This window comes from Cucumis melo, chromosome 5 (genome assembly GCF_025177605.1).
Source record: "Cucumis melo cultivar AY chromosome 5, USDA_Cmelo_AY_1.0, whole genome shotgun sequence".
Classification (NCBI taxonomy): domain Eukaryota; kingdom Viridiplantae; phylum Streptophyta; class Magnoliopsida; order Cucurbitales; family Cucurbitaceae; genus Cucumis; species Cucumis melo.
Window position 1 is genome coordinate 29,221,400 of NC_066861.1, and position 25,291 is coordinate 29,246,690.

Genomic DNA, 25,291 nt, shown 5'->3' on the forward strand with positions numbered 1-25,291 from the left:
TCTTTGATTCCTTTAACCAAACTTAGCCTTTAAATTAACAAAATATTAATAGTTGATATGAAATCAATAAAGATTTACGGTAATTTACTAACAGTGTATTAGCTATGTAGACAAACGAAGACAATAACAGTTAGTAGAGTTAGAGAGTTTATACGTTGCATTCCTCTAGACGACATACATAAAATATAAGTACAAATACAACTTAGATTTCGAAGACGTTGTTTCTAGATCCCAACTTGCTAATAATAATTAAGACTCCGTGTTTTGGCTATTAAATCGTTACAAGAACGCGGAAATATAAATCTCTCTTTGTAGTCTAGATTTTTTTTTTATTTGATATTTATCCTCACTAAGCACACTTCATTTGGGGAGTATCAAAAAGAACCTAAAGATTAGAGCTTTTCTCTTCAAGATAGCATAGAAGATCCCAAAAGGTAATATACAAAAGGAAAGGATGTTTCTATGAAATCTAACTTCTTATATTATTATTGTTATTATATATATATATATATATATATATATATATATATATATATATATATATATATATATATATAAAATAAATCCCCAAAACTCAAAAGAGAATGCAACAAAAACTTCAAAAAGAAAAAGGTTAATTAATTTGCATGCCTATTTTTTTACGACCATATTGATTGCAGTCATTGCCTTCGCCATTATTGAAATCTTCTTCTATATCTCTCATGAAAGCTTGTTTTCTTTTAGAATTTTCTTAAAGAAGTAAATCAACACGCGTATTTGTTAATTAACAAAGACATGAGAACAATCCATACGGATTAATTATTTTTTCTAATTCAACTTTGTAATTCTCAACTTATTGTTATACTATATCTAGTAATCTATTTTCAAGAACAACCGAGAAGTTATTCTTTTTTAAAGCTAAAAGTGACATATAGTTGAAAAAAGTAATACAATATTTAACCTTATACTTCTATAAGCTGCTATGAAATGTCTTTTGTTTCCTTCTAAAAGAGAAAAAGGGTGTTTTTTTTTATAAATTTTTTTTTGAAACAAGTGAGAAAGAAAATGAGTTGTAATATGCACACCAGCAATGCCTCTTGATTTGGTGACAAAAAGTACAAAACCACAAGAAAGTAAAGTGCTTTTATAATATATATATAAATATATATAATCAATGGGGCACTGTGCTATTATCATTGGAGATTGTAAAATTTTTTGCTAAGAAAAATTCCAAACACAAGGATGTGATTTTAGAAAGTAGATTTTGGAGGGAAGAAAAGATCATACCCATTTCCCAAAGTACTTTTCTTTTTTATTTCTTTAATCCTTATTGGTGAAGGACATTGAAATTAGAGCTTACACCTTCATTTGTGGATCATGAAAGAGTGCTCTTGTGGTTGCCCAAAGTAAGAGCCAATCATGAACAATTCCATTGCTTTTTAAAAAACTCACCTTTTCTTTTCTTTCTTTCATGGGGTTTCTCAAATCTTAACTGGAACCCATGCATCATGATCAAACCTCTCTCTTTGTTAATATTCAATTCTTAACCATCAAAATAAGCAACCCCACATCTTTGCATTGGTAAATGGGAAAGTTTCAAACACAAAAAGGCTTATAATTTTGAAATTTTTTTTAGTTCAACTATAGCAAGAAAATGTATGAACAAATAACCATCGACATTAGAATTGATCGACCGATTTTGAATTAACTTTTTAGGGTTAAAAAGTTTGGTATCAATATTTCGTTTAAGTAGTGAACAAGGTGGTATATATATAGGTTAAAATCAATAAAGATTTAGAATTAAGAAGTTAGAAACAAAAAGCCAAGGGTTGGAAAAAAAGATGATGATGATACAAGAAAAAGAAGTGTAGAAATGGGTGAAAAAAAATATACATTACATACACAAGAGAGAGAGAGAAAAGGGGACACAAGGAATCTGCCTTACCCTAAGTTGTTAGTCTCTCTAAATTCCTAATTCAAAACACAAGATTACATGCCAATAGAGGAGGAAAAAAGGGAGTGGTTGGGTAAAATCCATAGAATAACAATGAAGAAGGTTAGGGCAAATCTTTTCTTCGTTCTTTTGAAGTTTTGCATGAGGTTAGTTTGGGATGATGCATTTGTTGCAAAATATATTGTGGAGGGTTTATGGGTAGTTTGGACATTTCACACTAGGTAGGATATATGGTATTTTCTTGACATGGCATGATCATGACTGTTGATCTTCATGAACTAATGGAGTGGATAATTTCTTGAAGATAATAGGTGCACCATGTCGTGGATAAAGTAGCATTTGAACTGCTGGTGAGTGTTGATAAGAGGGTCCCAATCGAAAAGAGAATTTTTGAAGTATGAGTGCAAGAGCCAACTTTGCTTGCAATATAGCCAAGTTTTGGCCAATACAGGTTCGAGCTCCTAACCCGAACGGAATGAACCCAACTCGATGATTGGCTGCCTTTGCAACACCTTCAGCAAATCGTGCTGGATTGAACTCATTCACATCATTCCCCCATATCGTTTGATCATGATGAACCGCCAAAATCGGTATCAATAACTCAGTGCCACGTGGAAGCATGTAACCACCAAGCTCCACATCAACTTTCGCTTGTCGAATAGTTGCCACTGTCGGTGGATATAACCGTAACGATTCGTTGATGATCATACTCAACTGTCATCGTATCATCACAAACATAGAATAAGCCACACAAAATGTAATTTACTAAAATACCCTTATGATCATAAAATCAAAACAAAAAGGACAACAAAGAAAGAGAAGAAAACCCCTCCCACTATATTTTGCTAGGGGAAAAAAAGGGAGGGAGATAGAAAGTAAAAAAGGAAAAAAAAAATAAAGGGGAAAGAAATTGGTTTTTGTGAGGAAACAAAGAGGGGTCTAATAGATAGAGACATAATGTTTTGTCCTATAATTTTGAATAGATGTGTATAAATAAAAGCATACCATTTTGAGCTTTGTAACATCATCTTTGGAGGGTATGTCACGTGCCCCACACTCCCTTAGTACTTCATCACGTGCCTGTACCTGCCATTGTGGGTGCATTGCCATGAGGATCATTGTCCACGTCAGCAAATTGGATGTGGTCTGTTTGCCAGCAAAGAAAAACCCTTTGCACTCTTCAACAATGTCATTAACAGTGATGGTTGATGATGGAGATGACTTTGATGCCCTAATCATTAACCCTAGCAAATCCTTTGAGCTCGTCTCAATCGAATTCTCTCGTCGTCGGTCGATCAATTTCATCAACGATTTCCTTATTTTTCTACCCAATTTCCACGAATTCACGTTCGTTCTCGTAGGTAAGAATCTAATCATTCATCAAAATTCGATAAAATTAACATTAGTTAGTGTAAAACATTCTTGAATTCTAAAGGATGACATTGTTGACGGATCGAATAAGCAGTAATAGTAGTCGTAGTAGTACCGATAACCCGGGATGAAAACTTTTTCAAAGGCTTGAGAAGCAAGGACCATTTGTTGGGCTTGTAACCGAAAAATGGCTTTTCCATCTTCATAGCTTGAGCCAAATGCTGTTCTAGTGATGACATCTTCGGTTAGGGTTTGGAACCATTCGGATACTTCAATTTCCACCTCATCGGAATCTGCTGACGTCATTAATGCTGACCATTTCTCCAGCATGTCCACAACACTTTTTGCCATCACTGGAATCAACAACTAATCCAAACAACCAATAGAAAAATCCATAAGAAAACAAACCGTCTTCTTTGAAACCCCATTTGAAGAAAAAAAGAAAAAAGAAAAAAAAAGAACTTTTTTGTATCCGAAATTGAAAACCCATAAGAAAAAATTGAATTCTATGGAACTCCATTTTTTTAAAAATGATTTTTTTAAAACCCCATTGTAAAAAAATTGAGTTTTTTTTTAAACCCCATTTAAAAAAAAAAAAAAAGCTATTTCCTTAAAACCCATTAGAAAAAAGGGAAAACCCATAAGAAATAATTGATTTTTTTTGAACCCCCAACTGAAAAAATGAAACCCCAAAAGAAAAAAAAGTGATTTTTTTGAGACCCCATTTGAAAATAAAGGAATTCCATAAGAAAATAAAATCATTTTTTAAAACCCATTTGAGAAAAATGAATAAGAGAGAGAAAGAGAAAGAGAAAGAGAAGAATAAAAGAAAGAAGGTTTTATTTACTTTGAGATTGTCCATGTGAAAGGAAGGAGAGATGATCTTGCGATGAAGAGCCCATTTTTGGCCTTTGAGGCTAAGAAGTCCATCACCTTCTAGCTGTTTAACAAGTGGGTGTGGTTCATTTTTCTCACAAAATTCTGATTTCGATGTGAATATTTCTCTTATCAAATCTGGATCAGACACTGCCAATCTCACCGTCGGTCCAAACCACACTAGAAATTTTGACCCTTTTTTTCACAATAATACACGAACAAAACCAATTACTAACTTTCTAGATTTTCCCTATCCATATCAATAAATTAAAAGAAAAAGACGATGCATTCTAACTCAAAACAACAATCTAGCTCGTCAAATAGTCATTATATACAACAAATTTTACAAAAGGAAGATCAGAACAGCTTTTTTTGTAGGGAGGAGAAGAGAGAAGAGAGAAGAGGGAGAAATTAAAATACATACCATAAATTTTCTTCCAATGATGGTAAAAAGGAAGAACACGAGGGAGAATATTATGAGAAGAATTAGGAAAAGAATGATCGGAAGAAGCTTTGATCATCATCCCGACGAGTTCCTTAACATTTCCAATGAAGAAACGATAGGGAGGGCCACGAATTCCTTGTCGGAAGAAATGTTGTTCGATTCTTCTCGGCCGCCACCAGAGAACCACCACCGCCCTTAGAAGCAGCACGAACAAAAACCAACAGAAAATCCAACCGACCACCATAATTGTGCAAAATGAAAATTTGGTGTTGTGTGTATGTTTGTTTATAATGGTTTTGGGGTTTAGGCAGTAGAAGAAGTAAGGAGTAGCTCTGTGAGTTGAGGATTTAAATACTATAAAATGAAAGATGAGGGAGAATTTCTTTTCTTTTTCCTTTTTTTTTTTTTTAAGGGAAAGGCAAGGCCAGCGGCGTAGGGGCCGCCATTGGAATGCTAAGGGTCAACCAACAATAGGAAGAGGGGGGTCACTATAAATCTTCCATTTTTCTAAAACTATTTTCCTCCTTAACTTTTCGAAAGAAAATAAAATTCTAAGTGGATTTCAAAATTAGTAGAATGGTACTCTCAAATTTATACAACCAGTAAAATCGAATGCTTAAAGTAGAAACTGTAACAATTTGTATGAGTTTTAAGGTTTAAATATTTTTATCACTTGTTGGTTTATATTTTAATTCTTGTACAAGTTTCATGGAGTTTTACGTTGGTGAAGTAACTGAAAGAAAAGTTGATGGATCCAGAGATATATTCTTAAATTGGAGCCTAATAGAGCTTATCTTCTCCTTAAAACAATGTATTATTTTATATGTCATTTTTTTAAAAAAAAAAATTGTATAATGGTAAGATAATGCATAGAATAATGTATGTTTTTATAGAATAAGTATTGAGTTTCAAAATTAAATGTATAATTTTTAAATTTAAATTAATAGATAAGTGTACATCAGTCTCTATCACCAATAGAATATGAAATTTTGTTATATTTTATGAATAATATTTTTTTAATTATTTATATCCATTTTTCTATTTTATATTTAATAAGTCTCTATAGTCACTAGATCTACCAATTTCCTTTCATGTTGCAAAAAAAAAAATATATATTTACAAAATTAGAATAAAATTCAAATTTTGATTTCAAACAAAAGGATGGTTAAAAATGGGAGGTTAAATTACAAATTTTTTTAAAAATAAAATTATTATAGTGTATTTAAAAAAATAAAATAAAATGCTTACTAAAACAGTGAGCCTAAAAGGAATGTTATATTGCATTTAGTAATTATCTTTTTGTTAAAATACAAAAAGAAGAGTAAATTAAGTTAAAAATAAATAATAATTCATCATCCAATAAAATTAAATAATATCATATTAAAGACAAAATTCTCTCTTATATTATAAGAAAAAAAAAAAGAATTTCCCAGATATTACTCTCTACTCCAAACCCATTTTTTTAAAAAAATTTAATTTAAAAATTAGTAATTGATATAAATATTTAGTGATTAATTTTTTTGTCCAACCCACAATAAATATATCCTTCTCTTGATGTGGATCCAACTCAGGTCAAACGTACAAAGTTATTAATAACACAACATCATCAATTTAATAATGTATACAAATATTAATCTCTAACTCTCTCTCTTCTCTCTCTCTCTATATATGTATATTTATAAGTTAATCAAAGTATATATTATATTAAGATAGGACATTCTAATTAAAAAACGTGCCCCATTTTTGTATTATGGTACTTTGTTGTAGAATAAATGCAATTAATTATTTTAACTTCCCAAGGGGAAAATATAAATAAATATGTAATTAGAATTAATTTTAATGGATTTTAACTCTCAAAGTTTCTTTCTTTCTTTTTTTTTTTCTTTTTGTTTTAATTTTCTCTCTTATTTTTTTTTCAAAAAATGATTGGGAGTTGACAGAGAAGCATGAGTTGTGCATATTGATTCACATACCTAATTGGGATCTTCTTCATGTTGTTTTAATTTAATTGATTAGTTAATAATAATAATAATAATAATAATAATAATAATAATGAAATTTTGGACCATAAAACAAGGATATTATGAACAAATTTAATATGGGAATTGCAATGATAAATGGGGAGTATTAATTATTTGATTTCTCAATTGACTTTAATGAATTTGAGAGAGAGAGAGAGAGAGAGAGAGAGAGAGAGTAGTGTCCTTGTAGGGGAAGAGATTGTTGGATATGACCAATTAACAGTTAATATTTTGTTTATTTATTGGATTAACAAATTTAAAGTCTAATCTCTTGTTAATGTTGTTGTACATCCATCCATTATTTGTCTTAATTATAAATTAACAGTACATCCATTTTGTTAAACTTTTTTTTTATTTTATTATTTTTTAAATATAAAGGTGTTTGTTTGTGTGTGTGTGTGTGTATATATATATATAAGGATTAAATATTTGAATTTTTGTGGAGTGGTAGAATCTAGTTAATAGATAATTTTTTTTGGCAAACTATCTTTTTATAGTCTTTAAATTTTGATGAATATGTGTTTTTTGGTCTCTTAGTTTTGAAAATAGACATTTTTAGTCTCAAGTTTATAATAATAGACTCATTTGGTTCTCGAGTTTTCAAAATGTACTCCTTTAGTTCTTGAGTTTTATAAAATGGGTTTATAAGATCTTTAAGAGTATTTTATGTTTGAAAATATTTTTCTAGAAGATATTATTTGTAGAAGTTATTCTTCTAAGTCATATAATTATTGAAAATAAAAGTATAAAGTTATTTGAGGGACTTTTTAAACCTATTTTTAAAAACTCGAGACTAAAAAAAATGCACTTTGAAAACTCGGGACCAAATGAATCTATTCTTATAAACCTACGAACTAAAAACTATTTTTTCCTTTTCTCTTTTCTTTTTTCTTTTTAAATTTAGAATTTTCTCGTAAACACAATTTCTTAAGTTAGGGTTAGATATGTGATTTTCCAATATTTGATCCAAATCTAAGAAGAGAGAATATTAAAATGTGTGGTTTTTTTTAATTTTATTTAGGTTATTCTTTTAATGGATAAAAGATTCACCTTTCCTTATTTTCCCTTTTAGGGAAGATAAAAAAAGATTCACATTCACATACAACTTTTTGGTTAGCCTTTTTCAAGCCATACATTTCCAAGTCAAAAAGATTTTATTTACTAACTTTTAAAAAATAAATTATATAAAATATGCATCTTTATAACATTAGAAAAAAATCATTGTGATCAATTTTTATGCCCTAACAGTAAATATTTAACTTGATTTAACAAAGAGTTAGGATTTTGTTCGATCAATGGTAACGATTTACCCAATAACTTAATTTTTTATAACATATATTCTCAACCATGAAGTCAAAAGGGGACTGTTTGAACTTCAAAAAAAAAAGAAAAGAAAAAGAATAGCTAAAGTTTCAAATATTCTATTGGTTTAAGGAATTTTCAAGAAAAGGAATGAAGTTTCACATTGAATTGAATGACAATTTGGTCTTAATTTGTGTTCTAATTCAGAAAATTCTAAATAGTCAATAAAGAACAAATTAGAAACCTCTTTGTGATTGTATTTGTATGTTTATCTAGGGAATGATTGAGAAGAAATAAATTCGAACTTTCCCACATTATAATTTTGTTCATGTTTATATGTATAAATGATTAGCTCATTGATTTTCAAAACCCCACTTTTTTTTTTCTTTCTATATATACATTCAAGTAATTTAATATTATAATTTGGCCCAAATCTTTCTTTCATAATATAAAAAAAAATCTCAATTATATATACACACACACACACACATACATATAATTATGATTAAATGATTCAAAAATCATTGGACATGTATATGTAGAGATTTTCTTTTGATGAAAACATTAATGGTTTTTTAGGCTCCAAACCATTTATTAGAATGAAGTTTTGTTTTAGGTCTAAATTTTATTTGGGTTATCAATATATCAAAAATATTCCAAATAAGTTTTTCATTTGTATAAAAATGCATTGCTAAAGGGATATTAAAATTTGTGGAAATTTGTTAACTTTTTCTAATTAGAAAATTGTGGAAATGTATGTCCACTTGGAAAATAGTTTGGTCGTCTTCAAATCTCGATCTTTGTTTAAATCATTACCAAGATCAAAAGTTCAATTTCTCCTCAAAATAATCGAACGAATGTCTACATCAAAGGAAAAGTTCTGAAACATTTATAAAAAGTCAGTAGTAAATGTTTGCAATTTTTAAAAGAACGTGAGAGTTTTTTAATAACAAATGACAAAAACTTAGGAGTACTACTTTTATCCTTAACTTTAAACTACAACGACACGTAGGAAAAAAAAAATTAAGGTCAAACTTACAAGATAAAACGTCCTGATCGATCCATAAATACTTTCTATTACAAAAAAACTTATAAGGGCGTTTTATAAATCGAGAAGACTAATTCTAATAATAATTTGATCAAAATGGGAGGGCTAAAAGGAAAAACTAAAACATAGTGATATGCTTTTATATATAATTTTGGTTGGAGAAGGTGAAAAGGGGAACACAATGTGTAAAGGTAATTGAAATTGGGTTCCAACCTTTGTGCCTTTTTTTTTTTCTTTTTTAATTTTCAAATGTAAAATTGTTTTAAGAGAGAAAGAGAAAGAGAAAGGCACAAAGGAGGTTGTCGTTTTGGAATGTTGCTCTTAAATTAGAGCACATGGGAACAAGGCTGTCTATTTTTAGGGTTTGTTTGTGTGGCTTAGGTGGGGAAATATGCTATGTAGTTGACCCAACATTGGGGTACCCACACAAAGGCATCTATCCCTAATCTTGTCCTAATAATACCAAAACATCTTGGGACCTTATGCCCCTTCCCTCTTATATATTGGGTCCTATGTCCTTCAATTTTTTAAGCACACACACTATACCAACTTGATCAATAATAATTACTAAATTAATAGACATACTTTACCTAAATTAAACTAAACTTATAATATATCTGTCCAAAATTCTAATTACTTTCGTCTCACTCTTTTCTCAAAATATTAAAAGAGTGCTTCTCCTACAAGGAAGCAATGTATCCTTCTTCTAAGTAGTATTATAATAAGAGTTCGTGTGTTTTTGGTTTCATAACATCCAAATTTGAAGGTCTTAGGTTTCGTATATTAGCTCAATATTGAGCAAGTGATAATATAATGCTTTAAGAAAAATGTTTTTGCTTTTGTGGGTGCGATCATACCAGCACTAATGCACCGGATCCCGTCAGAACTCTGTAGTTAAGCATGCTTGGGCGAGAGTAGTACTAAGTTGGGTGAGACCACTTGGTAAGTCCTCGTGTTGCACCCCATTTAAGAAAATGCTTTTGTAGTTGGGGGTCGTAGAGAGATTATATGTGATATTTTACTAATTTTTCACATAGTGGTCTTTTGAATTTTTTTTTTTTTTTTGTTAGTAAAAACGACTCCCTAACATTTTTTTTATTTGTTTATAGAAGAATGCTTCAGAACCTCATGATCAGTGTAAATAAAATGAGTAAATACATTGAGACTATAACAAAGAAGAGACTAGAGCAAAGCTTTTCGATTCAGAAATAGAAAAAAAAAACAACATAACTAAAAAGAAATTGTTTAGTTTCTTCTTGTTGGGATTATAATATCTTCTAAAAAAGTTGAACTTTTGTATGATCTTTAAAATTTCTATTGTTGCGTTCTAATCTTGTATGTATTATAGAATCACACCAATAACGAAAAAGACATGTTTAGCCTTTTCATACTACACGATTTGGAAAAATATGTCATTAAATCATTGATGGAAAACGAATAATCGAATTTCAATAAAAAAAAATTAAAATTTTTGATAGGATAATGAATTTCAATATGAATTTTGGAAATAGATGAGATAAGGTTTATAGTAAATAATACATAAGTCCCTACCTTTATGTAAAATTTGTAGATATTTTTTATAAAAAAATTAATAAAAAAAATTAAATTGGGGAAAATAAATTGTGAAAGTTAATGGGGTTGAGACCCACCAATTTGTTTGGTCTAAAAAATGCATGTAATACTCAAGAAAACACAAACCCTAAAATTGTGGAGGCACAAACAAATTACAAAGGTACATAATTTGTAAGAAAAGAAAAACAAGTGCATGTGGCTCTAGGGTATATACATATTTATAGGGTTCAACTATAGGGCCAATTATTTTTCAGTGTTATATGCAACATTTTGGTGATAAGATATGTATATATATATATAAAGGTTTATATCCTCATTTTGAGCATTATTATAGCATAATTTACTTAAGTTTATATAGTTCCATCCTCTCCCAAAGCCTTCGTATAGTATAGTTGTAAAAAATATTACTCCCTATGTAAATATTTAGTCATGTTTAAAAGTAACGGGTTTCATTTAGTTATGTTTGTTGTTATTTTTCATATGTTTCTTTTTTTTATTATTATTTGTAACTATAATGAAGTGTGAATACGGACTCTATAGTGAAATTTGTAATCAGCAAATAATGCAATTTTCAATGTAAGAAGGAAATTATCATTCTGATTACGTTTGATTATTACGTGGGATCCACGTCATTTATCCTTTTTATTTAGAACCATATTCATTAATGTTTTAATATATTAAATAATATCTTCTTATTAAATAAAACAACTATAGATTTGTTTCAAACATAAATATTTTGTTTAATGTATCTATATTCTATAGGAAGATCTATACTATACATTTTTCTTCTTTTTTCTTTCCCCTTTCAAATGATTTGTTTTTGTAAATTGGAATTATGCATTTTTTTTAGTTTAATTTGATTGTTCATTGTTTTAATTGTAAGTATTTTAGTAATATAAATGATAAATATGTTTTAATTTCTATTTAGAAATACAGTGTGAAAATCGAAACTATTTACGATATAAAGCAAAATCAATTTTTTAGTTTATATAAGTATTTTAATTTGCTATATTGGGTAAATAATTTTAATCTTTTTGCTATTATAAATTTCTCAATGTAATTATTTATTTATCATGTTTTAATTGATTAGAAATCAATAGATGGTGTGGGTTATCTATTTTAAAATTAACATTTTACGAGTTTCCTTAACACCAAAATATTTTGTAGAGTCCAATAACTTGTCCCGTGAAAATAAATCGAAACGAACATCAATTCGTCCATTCAACCGAAACCTTAAAAGTTTACGTAAAAAGAGATTGTTACATAAAATTCAATTTTATGATAAACCGATTTCAATACAAGAGAATTTAAGTGGGAAACTTACTCATGCTTTACTGTTTGAATTTTTTAAACTAAACTTTTTTTAAGTCAAATTCTTAGTCAAAGTTAAAAAGGAAAAACAAAATTTAAAACCTACTCATTTTTTAAAATAATGGTTAAAAATAGATAATAATAATAATAATAATTTTTTTTTTTTTTTTGAAGAAACAAATAGGAAATTTCATGTTCACTTCATCACGCCAGGTTTAAAGAGAAAAAATCCAAAAATAGAAAAAAAAAAAAAAAAAGAAGATGATAAAACTATTTATTTATTTTATTGCAAGTTCCCAAATATTTATTATTATTTTTTTAGACAAAAGCAAAAAAGGAAATATATTATATATATATATATATATATAATTTCCCACATCATGATTAGGAAATAAATAAAAAAGAAAGAAAGAAAAATCAATAAAGGCAGCTGCGGACCATTTCTCATTAACTGTGGAATGGGAGACCTTCCCTTATGCTTAGTATTTGTCACTTTCTTAAACCTATTTTTCCCTATTCTTTTTCCATTTCACTGTTTTCTTTCTTTCTTTTAATTTTCATTTTCATTAATGAATGCCCCACTTCTTCTTCTATTCTTTTTTTCTTTTAAGAAACTTATTTTACTTAATGTCGTAATAATAAATAATCTATTAGTTATATATATATATATATATATACACACACACGTGTGTGTGTGAAACAAAATCATGAGGAGATTGATCAATATTATCTAGGGTAGAAGAACAAGATGATGATTTTTAGGGTTTTTCTTTTTATGTGTTTGAGAATTCAAAATTTCTTGCTATCAAGTATGGGGTAACATAATTGCTCGAATTTAAGAAGAATACATCGATGAACCAAGATTAATTATATTCGAATGAAAGGGATCTAAACAATATGAAAAGGAAAGTTATATATTACCTATATATACTAATAAAGTACACATTGATCATTTTTTTTTTAATTACGATTAACTAATTAGAGCAGTTTTATGTTGGATGACCTCCTGAGAGTTTTCTAGAAAGTATGTGAGTTAAAAGTTGATAAAACTTGTTGAAAGCTCTCCTACATGTTGAGAGAAAATGCAATATCTTTGACTTACCTCCATGGATAAACTTGCGCTAATTCGTTAAATCTTTTTTTTCTCTTAGTCCTGTAGCATGTAGAGATATATGTGAAAAGAATGATTCATTTAGATTAACATAGTCAACGATAAAAACGTTATCGTTATAGATTGTCAACATATACCTCATGCATCCATAATAAAATCATCGTATATAAACCCTTCATTTTCAAAATTATCATATTTTTCATAATCACAGAATCTATCAAATGACACTACAGTCAATTCTTTGAATTTCGTCATATGTCATCTCAATCATTATAATATCTTAGGAAAGATATGGATTCAACAAGCAAAATCAAGTTTCAATTATATGTTTAGTGAATCTATTAGGGTATCGAGTGAAAACTAGCTAGAGTTGGGTTTTTTTTTTTTTTCCTTTTTTGTAGTAATAGATAATTGAGTTGGCTCCCTATCTCCAAACCTACTTAATCTATCGCAATATCTTAGAATTATAATTTATTATATGCAAAGAATTTGAGGAGTACAATGGTCAAGTACATGGAACAACACTTTAATGTGTCAATTAGTAAAAGCATTCAAAAGCTTGATTTAACTCTCAAAGACACGCGCAATCAATCCCTTCACTAATTAGGCCAAAATAGCTTCTCTCTATAACTTTTTTTTTTCTTTGCTATCGAAAAGGGAGGGGACCCCATTTTTTCTTTCTTATATTTATTGAAAAAGATTTTAACTTTTTATAATCTTTTACCAATCATAAATAAAAGTTTTGTCAATAAACTAATCATCGATGAATATTACAAGTCATATAGCGATGATCATAATAATATAGAATCTTTTAAAGAAGTCGCACGTAATTTAAATTTTCAAATGATTCGACAGAAAGTTTATAAAAGATGATTTCCTACTTGTTAAGAACAATTATTTGAATAAATTTTGATCCAAAATGTCTAAAAGAAGAAAAGAAAAGAAATGGGAAATTACCGTAAAATTAAATCTTGGGGCAATAGATTTTGAAAATTAGTTTTAACAACTTTGAAAGAAACATATGATCTTCTAGGGGTATATAGAGTAGCTAATAGAACTCCACTTAATTTCACTCATTCTGGCAGAAAAATCCATTTCTCATTGTGTAGTTACATCAATCATATATAACACATAACATTGAGAATTTCCCAATGGAATAATTTTGTTTTGTACCCAAAGCAAAATAATAATAAAATTGACATCATCATAAAACTAGCTTTATTATTGTTGTTATTATTATTATTATTTTCCCCATGGTTGTGACAAGTACTTCACAGCTGCAAACACTGTCTTTTTTAATGTGTGCAGCCAATTGTCAAATCTTTGGGTCAAAGAGAAAAAACCCATAAACAAATCTTCACCATCCATTTGTCATCAAATTATTTGAAGTTTGTCCACATCAAGGAGCCTCAAACCTTTCTATATCATCTATTAATGGATTAGATTAGGCAAACATCATAAGTCCCTTTACCTATTCTTTTTTTTTTTCTTTTCAAAATAATAATAATAATATATAAGTCCCTTTACCAAGTTAGCATTATATAGTTAATGCACAATTTGGAGTTATAAAATATAGAATGAAATTTGAGTTTTATTATAAAATTTATGAATTTAGAATAAGTGTTGATTGAGTTTGGTTTATGGATAAAAAGAATATATAGGATAGTTATGGCTAACATCGTTTACGTAATCTATGATTTCTTTTAAAATGCAATAATGAAGAATAAAAAAACAAATTTTGACAATTTGTATTGAAGTTTATATTTTAGGGTTTAGGAACATTTAACGTATCTTAAAAAAAAAGGTTACGTTATTTTTAAATTATTAATTTTATTCTAACCTATTTGTATTTGTTGCTTTTTCTAAAGCTCACACAAGAGCAATTGCTTTGTACAAAAGGTAATAGATATGCATATTCAACCTTTTCTTTAAGGAAGATAAAGAAAGCATATAGGAATATTTAATTCGACAAAGATTCGAGTTCATGATGAAAAAATTGATCAAAGAGAGTACTATCACATACAAAATGTAAGCTTTATATCGAGATGATAAATCATTAAAAGTGCAAGTGTAAAAACTATAATTTTAACTTCTCTTAATTTTTCCAATATAGGATCCTCAAAATGGTGGGTACGGTGGTGGTCTTTTGAGTTCTCACCATTTTTTGATCTTCGATGTAGAGTTGAGTTTCATAAGCTTTGATACCATATTAAATACACAGTAGTTTGTTATTTCAATGAATATAATACTAACTTTTTTGTCTTACACGTTTAGTAACATTTATATTTAAAAAAAATTGCAAATATAACAAAATATATTAACGATTAGATTCAATCTCTAATATTCTCCACAAGAGTTGGATTTAAAATATGTTATCATTACAAATTCTTTTACATTTAAATAAACATATATCACCTAAGATTTTGTAATTAATCTCTCGGGCTTCATTCTAGCCTTTTATATCAATAAATTATCCTAGTGAAGTCCTAGGTTTTTAGCTCTCGCTGTTTTTTTGTTTTAAAATATATATATATATACACACACTTAAGATTTTGAATTTGATTGTCATATTTAAAATTATTAAACCTTAGATAACGTGAAGTTTCGGTCAAAAATAGGACGAAGTTTATTGATGTTTTTGAGTGTAGAATCTCAGAAAAGACAAGATGTGTGAGAGAGAAATGAAGTATATTTTTGGTTATGTGTGTGTATGTGTGTATGTATATGTATATATATATATATATATATATATATTATATAGAATGAAAAGAGAGGAAGGGAATATTAAAAAGGACAAGGAATCAGGTGAGGTGTTTTTGAGTACAAAGATAACAACCTCTGAGATATTGGCAGAAAAATTAATTGTTTTTCATATGGGAAAAATATTTATTTGTACTTTTTTAAAATTTTATTTATGGATTTTCACATTCTCTTGTGAATGTGAAGAGATGAGATGAGATGAGATTGAGATGAGATAGTGTGTCAGTGGGGTTTTTCTTTTCTTCTTCACTTTTTCAGTTAAAAACTCATCTTTTCAAATGAGGTTTCACTGCCACCACCCCATCATCATCATCATCCCCAATTTCACTTTTTCTTTTATCCCTTCAAGAGATTTTTCTCAAGTTCCCTTTTTAGGATATTTTTCCTCTAATAAATTTGTTTCAAAGTTATAGACAATTATTATAAGTTTAGGGTAAAATATTATAACAGTTTGTATACTCTGAGTTTGAAGAATCTATTTTAACATTTTAACAGTTAATTAAAATTTAGGAATGATTCTTGTGAGAGTTCTTTTCAAATATTACAAAATGAATTATATATTTAAAGTACGTAAATATTTAAGATATATATCTTTAGATGGGTATAGTTTTTAAAAGAACATAATTGGTAAAACTTCACCATTGAAGCCATCAATTCAATGGAAATGATGACTAAATTACAAAGATCTAAAAGTTTGGTTTTTTGAAACTCTTCGTTTTGAATATATATATAAAAGTTAAAAGTAAACATAAATTTCTAAATATGTATATATAAAAAAGTAGGTGTTTTTATTTTAAAAAAGAAAAAAGATAGGAACTCTTAACAAGCTAATAATCAAGTGTGAAAGGGTAAATGATTTGTTTATTGATTTGTGTATTTTAATATATTGATTTTGCCAAAATATTGAAGGTAAAACCAAGCACAAGGTGCTACAATTCTATGCTTATGTTTTGTCCCTTTTAAACCATTCTTGTCCCTTCTCATCTCTCCCTAAGTGTTCACGTTTACTGTTGGTAAAGGCTCTCTCTACACTTTTTTTTTTATTAACCCTAAAAGGGATCCTTTGGTTAAAAGAGAGAAAAAATATTCGTTAGGGTTAGGTTTCTCGGTGACGAAGTTTACTCTTTTAATATACGTACGTGTCTGAGCCAACTTACATGCACTCCAACTAATCTCACAAAACAACTCATTTAATCATACAACATTTGTGTGTCGAGAAAACTCATAGAATATTAAATTATAAGTAGGTAGTGATCATCATCTTCATCCTTTATTCAAACTCAATGTCTTTTGTAAAAATTACTTGTGTGTTGGTTTCATGAGTTTGAAATAAATGCAAAGGTTAACCAAAGTCGAGAATAAGTGTGATTAATTTTCACACACATATATATAATCAAAAAGATAGATTGTGCAACTTCAAATCACTTTTGGAGCTTGTGAATTAGAGATTCACATATTTAAAAAGATTTTTAGGTTTTTTTCAAATTATAATTTATTTTCATATTATAGATCATGACTCGAATGTTTTTTTAAGGAAAAATATAGATTATTTATGTATAGGAAATGCTTTTAAATATAGCAAAATGAAACTTGTTTATAAATATAGAAAAATTTTACTTTCTATATGGTTAGTAGATTGCGATATATACAGATAGATATAAATTATTTTAGTGGTAGACCCTAATAAATGTATATCTAAATCTATCATCGTTTGTTACATAAAGAAAATCAAAGTTATATTTATAAATATTTTTAACGGTTTTATCATTTAAAACAAATTTCTTTATATATATGAACAACTAATAAATGAATCTTTGTTAAATTACAAGTTTGGTACCGAGTGCAAGAATTTCATCATTCAATTACAAGTCTCTCTTTTTTTTTTTTTTTTTTGAAAAAACCTAATAGGTTTATAATTTTTTTAAAAAATGTTGATTAAGTAAAGGACCTATATTAAAATACAAGATCGAAATTTTTTTTTAAAGTGATACAAAATTGAAAGTTTAAAGATATTTATACATTTTTTATAAAAAAAAAAATTTAAATTCATAGTTAGGTTAAAAGTACCGAAAGGACAAAGATTTGAGACTTCAATTGTTTTAGACTACGAGATTAAAAGTTGAAATTTAACCAAGTTTTTTAAGAAAACAAAAGTATGTATTAATGAAACCAAGAGGTTCCTTAATGACAAAGGCTGTTGGGGCAAATGGCATGTAGTTTAGAAACATAGCTAGTGATGATTATATCATTTACTTGGTTTCTAATTCTATATATGAAGAAGAGCAATAACATTATATTAATTAACTAATAAGGGTGTTGGGCCTTTGGGTAACATTTCATTTCATTATATATGATAATATATAGCTGGGATGGACTAACAATCTTTTCATAAATTTAGACAATTTTGAGTGTGTTTAATTTGAATAGTCATATAGAAAAAATATACAAAAAAGTGAAAATATAAAACATAGTACAAAGAATCGAGTAAAAGTAGTAACTAGAAAAATGATTAAACTAGATTAGAGGTCTAGTAAGACATGATATCACAATAATGATAATATATATCGATCGATCCACTAAAATACACGAAGGGCATCAACCAAAACTATTGTTAAAAATATGGTTATACACTCAAGTTAAGAAGAGATTGATAAACAATAATATATACAATAGATAGTTGGAAAGGGAGGTGGAAATTAAAACTAAGAATTATTAAACGTATGCAACAACTTTTTACGTATTAGAAATGAAAAGAAGATTTTGCATTAAAAAAAAAAAGGCTAAAATTGACTTCAACTACTTTTAATTTGTCGTTCTTTTTTCTGTTTAAACTCGCAATATTCTACCTCTGATAACTTTTGAGATGATAATTGATATCTTATTCCCTAAACTATGTTATGTAATACATTATATCGATCTTTATTTTATTTCTACCTACTCCATTAAGTTGCTTTTTTTTTCTTCTCTTTTTTACATTCGAAATACTAATTAGAAAGCAAAAAGGTGTAGGAAATAAAAGAAGATGAATATGTTAATGAATTCAAGCTAGCTCTCACTTCATGAACCGTGTAGTTACCATTAAGCAACATCCAATAACTTAGGTACAATCTTCCATTTTAAACCCTAAACCCTAAATAATAATAAATAAATAAATAAATAACAGACAAGAATACATGTCGTTCCACCCTACATATGACATTTTGACAGACATATATGATGTTTTTATCTTAAAAAATGCAAAGAAAAACATATAATATTTAGTAGAATTTTTTAGGTTATGAAAAAGAGAGGGAAGGGGAAAAAAGAAAAAAAAAGAAAAAAAAGAGATTATCTATTGGCAATGACCAACCAAATCATTGGATTTGGAGGGACACTCAAAAGCTCAACACTTCCCTTTCAAACATTATCTTCTCTAATGTTTGCCCTAAGCAGACAAAAAGGAAACTCTCTCTTCTTTTTCCATTTCTCTCTCTCTCTCTCTCTCTCTCTAAGTGGAATAACATTTGGTGACACAAAATCTTACAACTTAGATGAATATCTTTCTCTCAATTTATGAGAAAATCTTCTTTCAAATATAAGAAAAATTGACATACCATTTTGTAGTTGGTAACCTAAACATATATATATATATATATATATATATATATATATATATATATATATATATGTATATGTATACATTATTGAGTTGAATTATATAGTTTTTAGTTGTCTCTCTGCTTTAAAGTTTTTGTATATTAGATTCCTAAGTTTTTGAAAATTTGTAACAAGATCTTGGAATTTTATTTTTTGTGTTTTAATAGATACGACGTTTTGCAAACTAGGGGGTGAAAACGGTTCGGTTTGGCACCAAACCTAAACCGAACAAAAAATTTAAAATTTTCTATATATGAACCGAACTAAATTATTGTAATTCGGCTCGATTTTAAATTCAGTTTTGTTCTTTAAATTTAAAAAAAAAAATGTTCGGTTTAAATTCGACTTTACTCTTTTCTTAAATATACATATAGTAGTTAAAACGGTTAGGTTCGGTTTGATTTCAAATTCAGTTTTCGAAATTCAAGTCAAACCGAACCGAATTAATTTGGTTTCAAAATTTCTTTAGATTGAATCAGACCACATTTTTCGGTTTCATTGAGTTTTCAGTTCGGTTTTGAGAAACGGTTTGATTTCTATGATATTTGAATAACGACCACCCTATTGCTAACTTTAAAGTTGTGTAATAATAAGTTCCTAAAACTTTTTGTATACCAAATTGAAATTCAAATACATTCAAGAAGGTTTCAAAGTTTAGAGAGACGAAATCAACACATAACTTTAAAAGTTTAGGAAATTGATTAAGTTCTCCATAACTTTAACACCGTATGTAATTTATTCTCTCTACGTTTCATACTATTGTTATCGCATGCAAAATGAAAACAAATAAAAGTGACCAAAATATATTTTATTTTTTGGTAATTAAATTGGACAAAGATTTTGGTAGGGAACAACATGAATTATTATTTGTGGAAAATCAATTTTTTTTTCAATTAAATATTTAATTTTCTTTTACATAAAAACAAACTTAATTGAGTGAATTTGTGACTTTTTCTTACATTATTATTGTTTTTATTATCCAATTTACAACACATGTTTTAATACATAGGAATATTGTGATGTCTTCACCACCCATTGCCATTCACTATGTCTCTTCGACAAAATTTCACTAGCTTTTTTGTTGGATGTTGTGTGGATTTCATACACATGTGAAAAACTATTATGTTTTTTTCATTTCTTTTAATAAAGTTCAATTAAGTGACATTTTTCCAAAAAAAAAGAAGAAGAAGAAAAACTCGATATTAAGTGAACTCCTTTTTTTTCACTTTGTCTTTGCAAAAATTTCCACTAAATTTTAGTTGGATCGTTCCAAGGATTTGTTCATGAACCTTACCGAGTTTATCCAATCAAAAATCATTTTTTGTTTATTTTTTAGTTATTTTCAAAATAGAAAAATGAACTAAAATATTTACAAAGTATAACAATCTATCTTGGTCTGTTGTGGTCTTACCCAAATATATTGTGATAGTAAATATACTTTTCGAAGTTTTGTCATTTAAAATAATTTTTTTTATTTTTATTTTTCTAGTTGTGGGAAATTTCCTTAAATTTCCTAAATAAAATTAATTAACAAATAGAATAACAATTAACCTTAAATCTTAATCCAAATATCGAATTAAAAATGTGTCCAAATAAACTAAAATGCACAAGTATTAACAAAAATCAAATCATCCAATACAAATAAATTCCAAAACAATAAACACACCCACAAAGAAAGCCAATTAACATATTAGGTTTATTTAGGAATGTTTTTTTTGTCAATAAACTATGTATAATTAAAAAGAAAAAGGGTTATCTCTAATTAAGACATTTTTTCTCTTTCACCTGAATTTTAAGTTAATAAATGAAAATAAATTAAATTATATATCATCTAATACATTTTGTTACTAGTAAACTCGAAATATATACAAAGAGGATCCAACAAATGAAAAATGAATAATCTAGAGTTTGAACGTACAAAACCTCCTGAACCAACTTACTCTAATATCATCTTAAATCATCGAGTGACCCGTCAATTTGGGTAGAGGTAAAGTTAATATAATATCTAATACACCTCCATCTCATTCAAGGAAGGTTATTAGTATGAGACAATAATTATCTTCCCCAGTTCATCCTAGAAAAAGTAGCATCTCCCTACACACACAAACGAAATCTTTTCGATTTGAAACTATTACAAAACCTAAACTTCTGACCGAAACAATTCTTCTTTGCTCGATATTATATAAATATATATATAAATATAAACATATATTTTAGTGTTGGGCAAGTTGGGGATGTCTTTTTATCCTAGCTATAGAGTTCAGCATTAGGAATAGTTGAATAAGGTATGGAGATTGACAAGTGCTTGATATCCTCTAATTTATGCTTCTTCATGTTTATGGCTTTGCACATGCTTTCCTTGCAGAACATGTCTTGCTTCTTGTTTACAACAAATATTACAACCTTCATTGAATTCCATTTTTTTTTTCTCTCATCATCATCATGTTTTTGATCCCTTACCCTACCATTTATTTATTTTCCCTCATAAAATTATGAGGATTTTGTATACAAATACACATGATGGTCTGTTTTTCCTTGATAAGTCTCAATCTTCACAATTAGTACCCATTCCCCACCATCCTTTTTATTTTATTTTTTTTTCTATTTTTCACATTTTTCTACAGTAAAATTTACATTTTCTTTTTAAAAAAATTGAAATATATGATGTTGGGAAAAACTACCATTCAAACATCTATAGAGTTAAAGCAAACAGTAAAGAAAGTAACATGGATATTTATGTGGTTTAATGACAAATATATAAGCTAATTACATTCCTAGACAATGAGAGATATCAATTATTTATTAGATAGAAATATGATCATATAGTACATATTATAGGTGCTAATAGAGTTAGAGGGTTTAATTTATATATGTGATTACCTCTACGAACCCTAGAATCAATGATACACAAACAAATATAAATTAAAAGGAGCTAAAAAAAACATATGCAAAGAGAGAAGAAAAAAAGGCAAACAAACAAACTCTGAATAAATATAATCTCAGTTGGATCTCAAGACCCATTATGTTTTATTGCTTTGGAAAGCAGAAAGGGATCATCTTGGACAAGTGTTGTCTTGAAATGTTATGTGCATATATGGGGCTATGCATGATAGAAATATACAAACAATATTAAACCAAAAGGACAATGCTCTATTGAATATATGGATCCAAACCTGCTTTCGATTCTTAATTTTTCCTATTAGATCACATAGTTTTTAATTTTTATAATTAACTTTTTAAAATAATACTTTTCTTGAATGTGTGTGAAAAACATAAATTTGGTTGTTTCAAAACTAGAGATTCTACGTAATATATTATGAAATTGACAAGTAGATAATATAAAAAAAATTAAAAAAGATCGATACACAGATGTACATGGCGGTTCAATCTAACAATGTTATATATAGAAAACAATATTTTTTGAACACAAACTTAAAAGTTGATAGAACGATTAGAAACTTATAATTTAACCTCATCTTGTTGCTTTTGTCATGATAGCCAGACAACTTCTTGTTGTCATTTATTTATTTACCATATGATTTTAAAAACTATTGTTCTATATCCTCACTTTTATATACCGACAAGATATAGGGAAAAATTAAAGCAACCTACCCCTATTGAAAGCAAAACAATTGAACAAAGGCCCATTTCATGATAACAAACAAGGCAACAGAGAAAACCATGATAAGAAAAAAACAATATAAGAGGGAGAGAGAGACCCAAGTTGAAGGGACTTTGGGACATCAATTTTTTAGGGTATACCCTAACAATGACACTCCACTGCCTACAACCACCACCAACCGACATTGAAAACCACTCATTTTGCCCTTCAAAACCTTCCAATTTCATTTAACTCTCTTCCTCTCTCTTTCACTTTGGGACCTTTTACTTTTATTAGGCTAATGAGCTTGACCCCCCCCAAACCCTAGGGTTTTGGACATTGTCCTTGTTTGGTTCCACGTCCACCCCTTACATTGTAAACATGTTATTGTTGGTAAAGTTCAAGATCTTAACATCCCTCTACAATATATAATATGTAGTTATTTATTAAACTTCAAATCATGTATGAAATCAATTTAAAAACTGTACTCGAAAATCTATCGTACGATGTCATTCGATTTCGAAATCATGATCTAAATCATGTTGTCTAATAGTTAACCTAATCTTACCTCTACTTGTGAGCTTAAGTTCTCAAATTAACCTAAGACATTTAATTCTTTCGATATTCCATATGTCTCTCTAGCTTATATATATTATATAGTGAAAAACAAGGGTTTCACCCCCACAAATGAAAGGGAAAAGACCCTCCAATAGACCCATTTTATGTTTAAGGGATACCCTACATCATCAACTTCTATCACATGGCGGCTCCCAAATCTATTCAATGGGAATGATGTGGACACCTATATATATAAAAGAATATAGAATATCTTTATCTTTTTTAACCCACCAAAGAGGAAAACATTTACTTGGTTTTACCAAACCATTTCAATGTGTTAGATTAGATTTGTATCTATTACACTAAAACATACCAACAGTAATGTCTATTTACGAATTCCCACTTTTCAAAGATTTTAAAACATCACTCTTTTTCTTTTTATCTAATAGATAGTCCTTAGTTGGTTTGACTAAATACTTTTGCCACCCATCCTAACTCTACATTAGGCCTTGCTTGAATAAAACTTTAATAACCACTTGAACTTTCAATTCTATGTCGAATGAATCTCGTTGTTAATTGTGGTTATTGTTAGATAAAGGCTTTTTACTTCTAAAACTATCTAGTTCTTTAGTAGAATCATTATATACCAATCTTTAAATGATAGTATGATTAACATAAATATAAAATTTTAAAAAGATCTATTAAACACACATAATTGAAAGTTAAATATTTTAGGGTATTTTAATTAAAAAGTGTTTGAATATTAGTTAGTTACCCTTTGTTTTGTAATCTCTCTTTGCTTTTGGACTTGTCTCTAGTATTTTGCTCTTTGTTTTGTCATCTTTGCTTCTTGTTGTACTTTTTCTAATTATATCAATAAAGCGGAGATGATGAGGGTGATAAAGGGGTGTCCACCTAGTGGAAATGTCCGGGTGCACCTACTAATTAATCCAACGTATCCATTAAAAAAAAAAAGAATATTAATTAGTCACCCAATAATTTTTGATTTTAAAAATTTACTAGAAATATCCCTCAACACCCATGCTTGACCTTTTTAAATCTTTGGTTGAAGTAGACATTGACAAAGACAAGTCAAGTCCTATAAATGCAAAAGAAAATAGAAAGAATGGGGCTTTTGAAGGGCTAAAGAAGATGAAAACGAGGGGGTTGGAAAGAGGCATTAGGGTTTGGGGGATTTGGTGGATGAAGTTCATAAGTGATATCCAACAAAACAAGTGGAGGAAATTAAGAAGTACTGCCATTGTATATATGTACCAAAGCTTTTAAAACCCTCTAACCAACATTTAAAAACTCACGTGGGTTTCACATGAGAGGCATAAGGTTTTAGGGTTTTATTGGTTATGGGTATGTAGTTGTCTTTCTTAATTAATTTCTCTCCTTTTTTACTCTCTCCTTACTATTGATATCGGGTTGAATTACACCGTAGTTTAACAATAATTGACATATACTTCTTCTTTTAAAGTTAGATATTCATCAAATTTGGTCATAACTGATCATATTCATTAGAAGAAAATTCACTTTTAACGATGCAGTAAAAGAACGTGTCGTTAAATGTTAATTTATAACAATATATTAGAAACCATGTTCCAAAAAATTGGAAAGCTTTACTACCACTAGAGACATTTAGAGTTTATTTAGGAGTGATAATTGGAATAATGATTTTAGAAAAAAGGATTTAGGTACAACTAATTTTGTAAAATTGATTTTTGAACAATCTAACTTATG

General features: G+C 28.2%; 1 protein-coding gene and 1 non-coding gene across 2 annotated transcripts; one reads left to right on the top strand and one right to left on the bottom strand.

Annotated features, from left to right (window-relative positions):
• Nucleotides 1-1,692: 1,692 nt before the first annotated feature.
• On the bottom strand, nucleotides 1,693-4,951 carry LOC103497465 (cytochrome P450 734A1). The gene is made up of 5 exons (XM_008459671.3): nucleotides 4,605-4,951; nucleotides 4,152-4,375; nucleotides 3,420-3,670; nucleotides 2,939-3,302; nucleotides 1,693-2,647 (listed from the first exon to the last, which is right to left on the bottom strand). Exons 1-5 carry the CDS (start codon nucleotides 4,867-4,869, stop codon nucleotides 2,189-2,191), a joined length of 1,563 nt encoding a protein of 520 aa, XP_008457893.1. The 5' UTR covers nucleotides 4,870-4,951; the 3' UTR covers nucleotides 1,693-2,188.
• Nucleotides 4,952-9,839: 4,888 nt separating this feature from the next.
• On the top strand, nucleotides 9,840-9,960 carry LOC127149630 (5S ribosomal RNA). Its single transcript, XR_007821334.1, has one exon. It is a non-coding gene; the product is annotated as a 5S ribosomal RNA (ribosomal RNA).
• The last annotated feature ends 15,331 nt before the right edge of the window (nucleotides 9,961-25,291 follow it).

Bases quoted from the DNA above. Each gene is read 5' to 3' on its own strand.
- LOC103497465 (XM_008459671.3), bottom strand. From the start codon at position 4,869: ATGGTGGTCGGTTGGATTTTCTGTTGGTTTTTGTTCGTGCTGCTTCTA. The intron at 4,376-4,604 runs GTATGTATTTTA...TGTGAAAAAAAG, and splicing joins TCATTGGAAGAAAATTTATG to GGTCAAAATTTCTAGTGTGG. The intron at 2,648-2,938 runs GTATGCTTTTAT...ATACGATGACAG, and splicing joins ATGTTACAAAGCTCAAAATG to TTGAGTATGATCATCAACGA.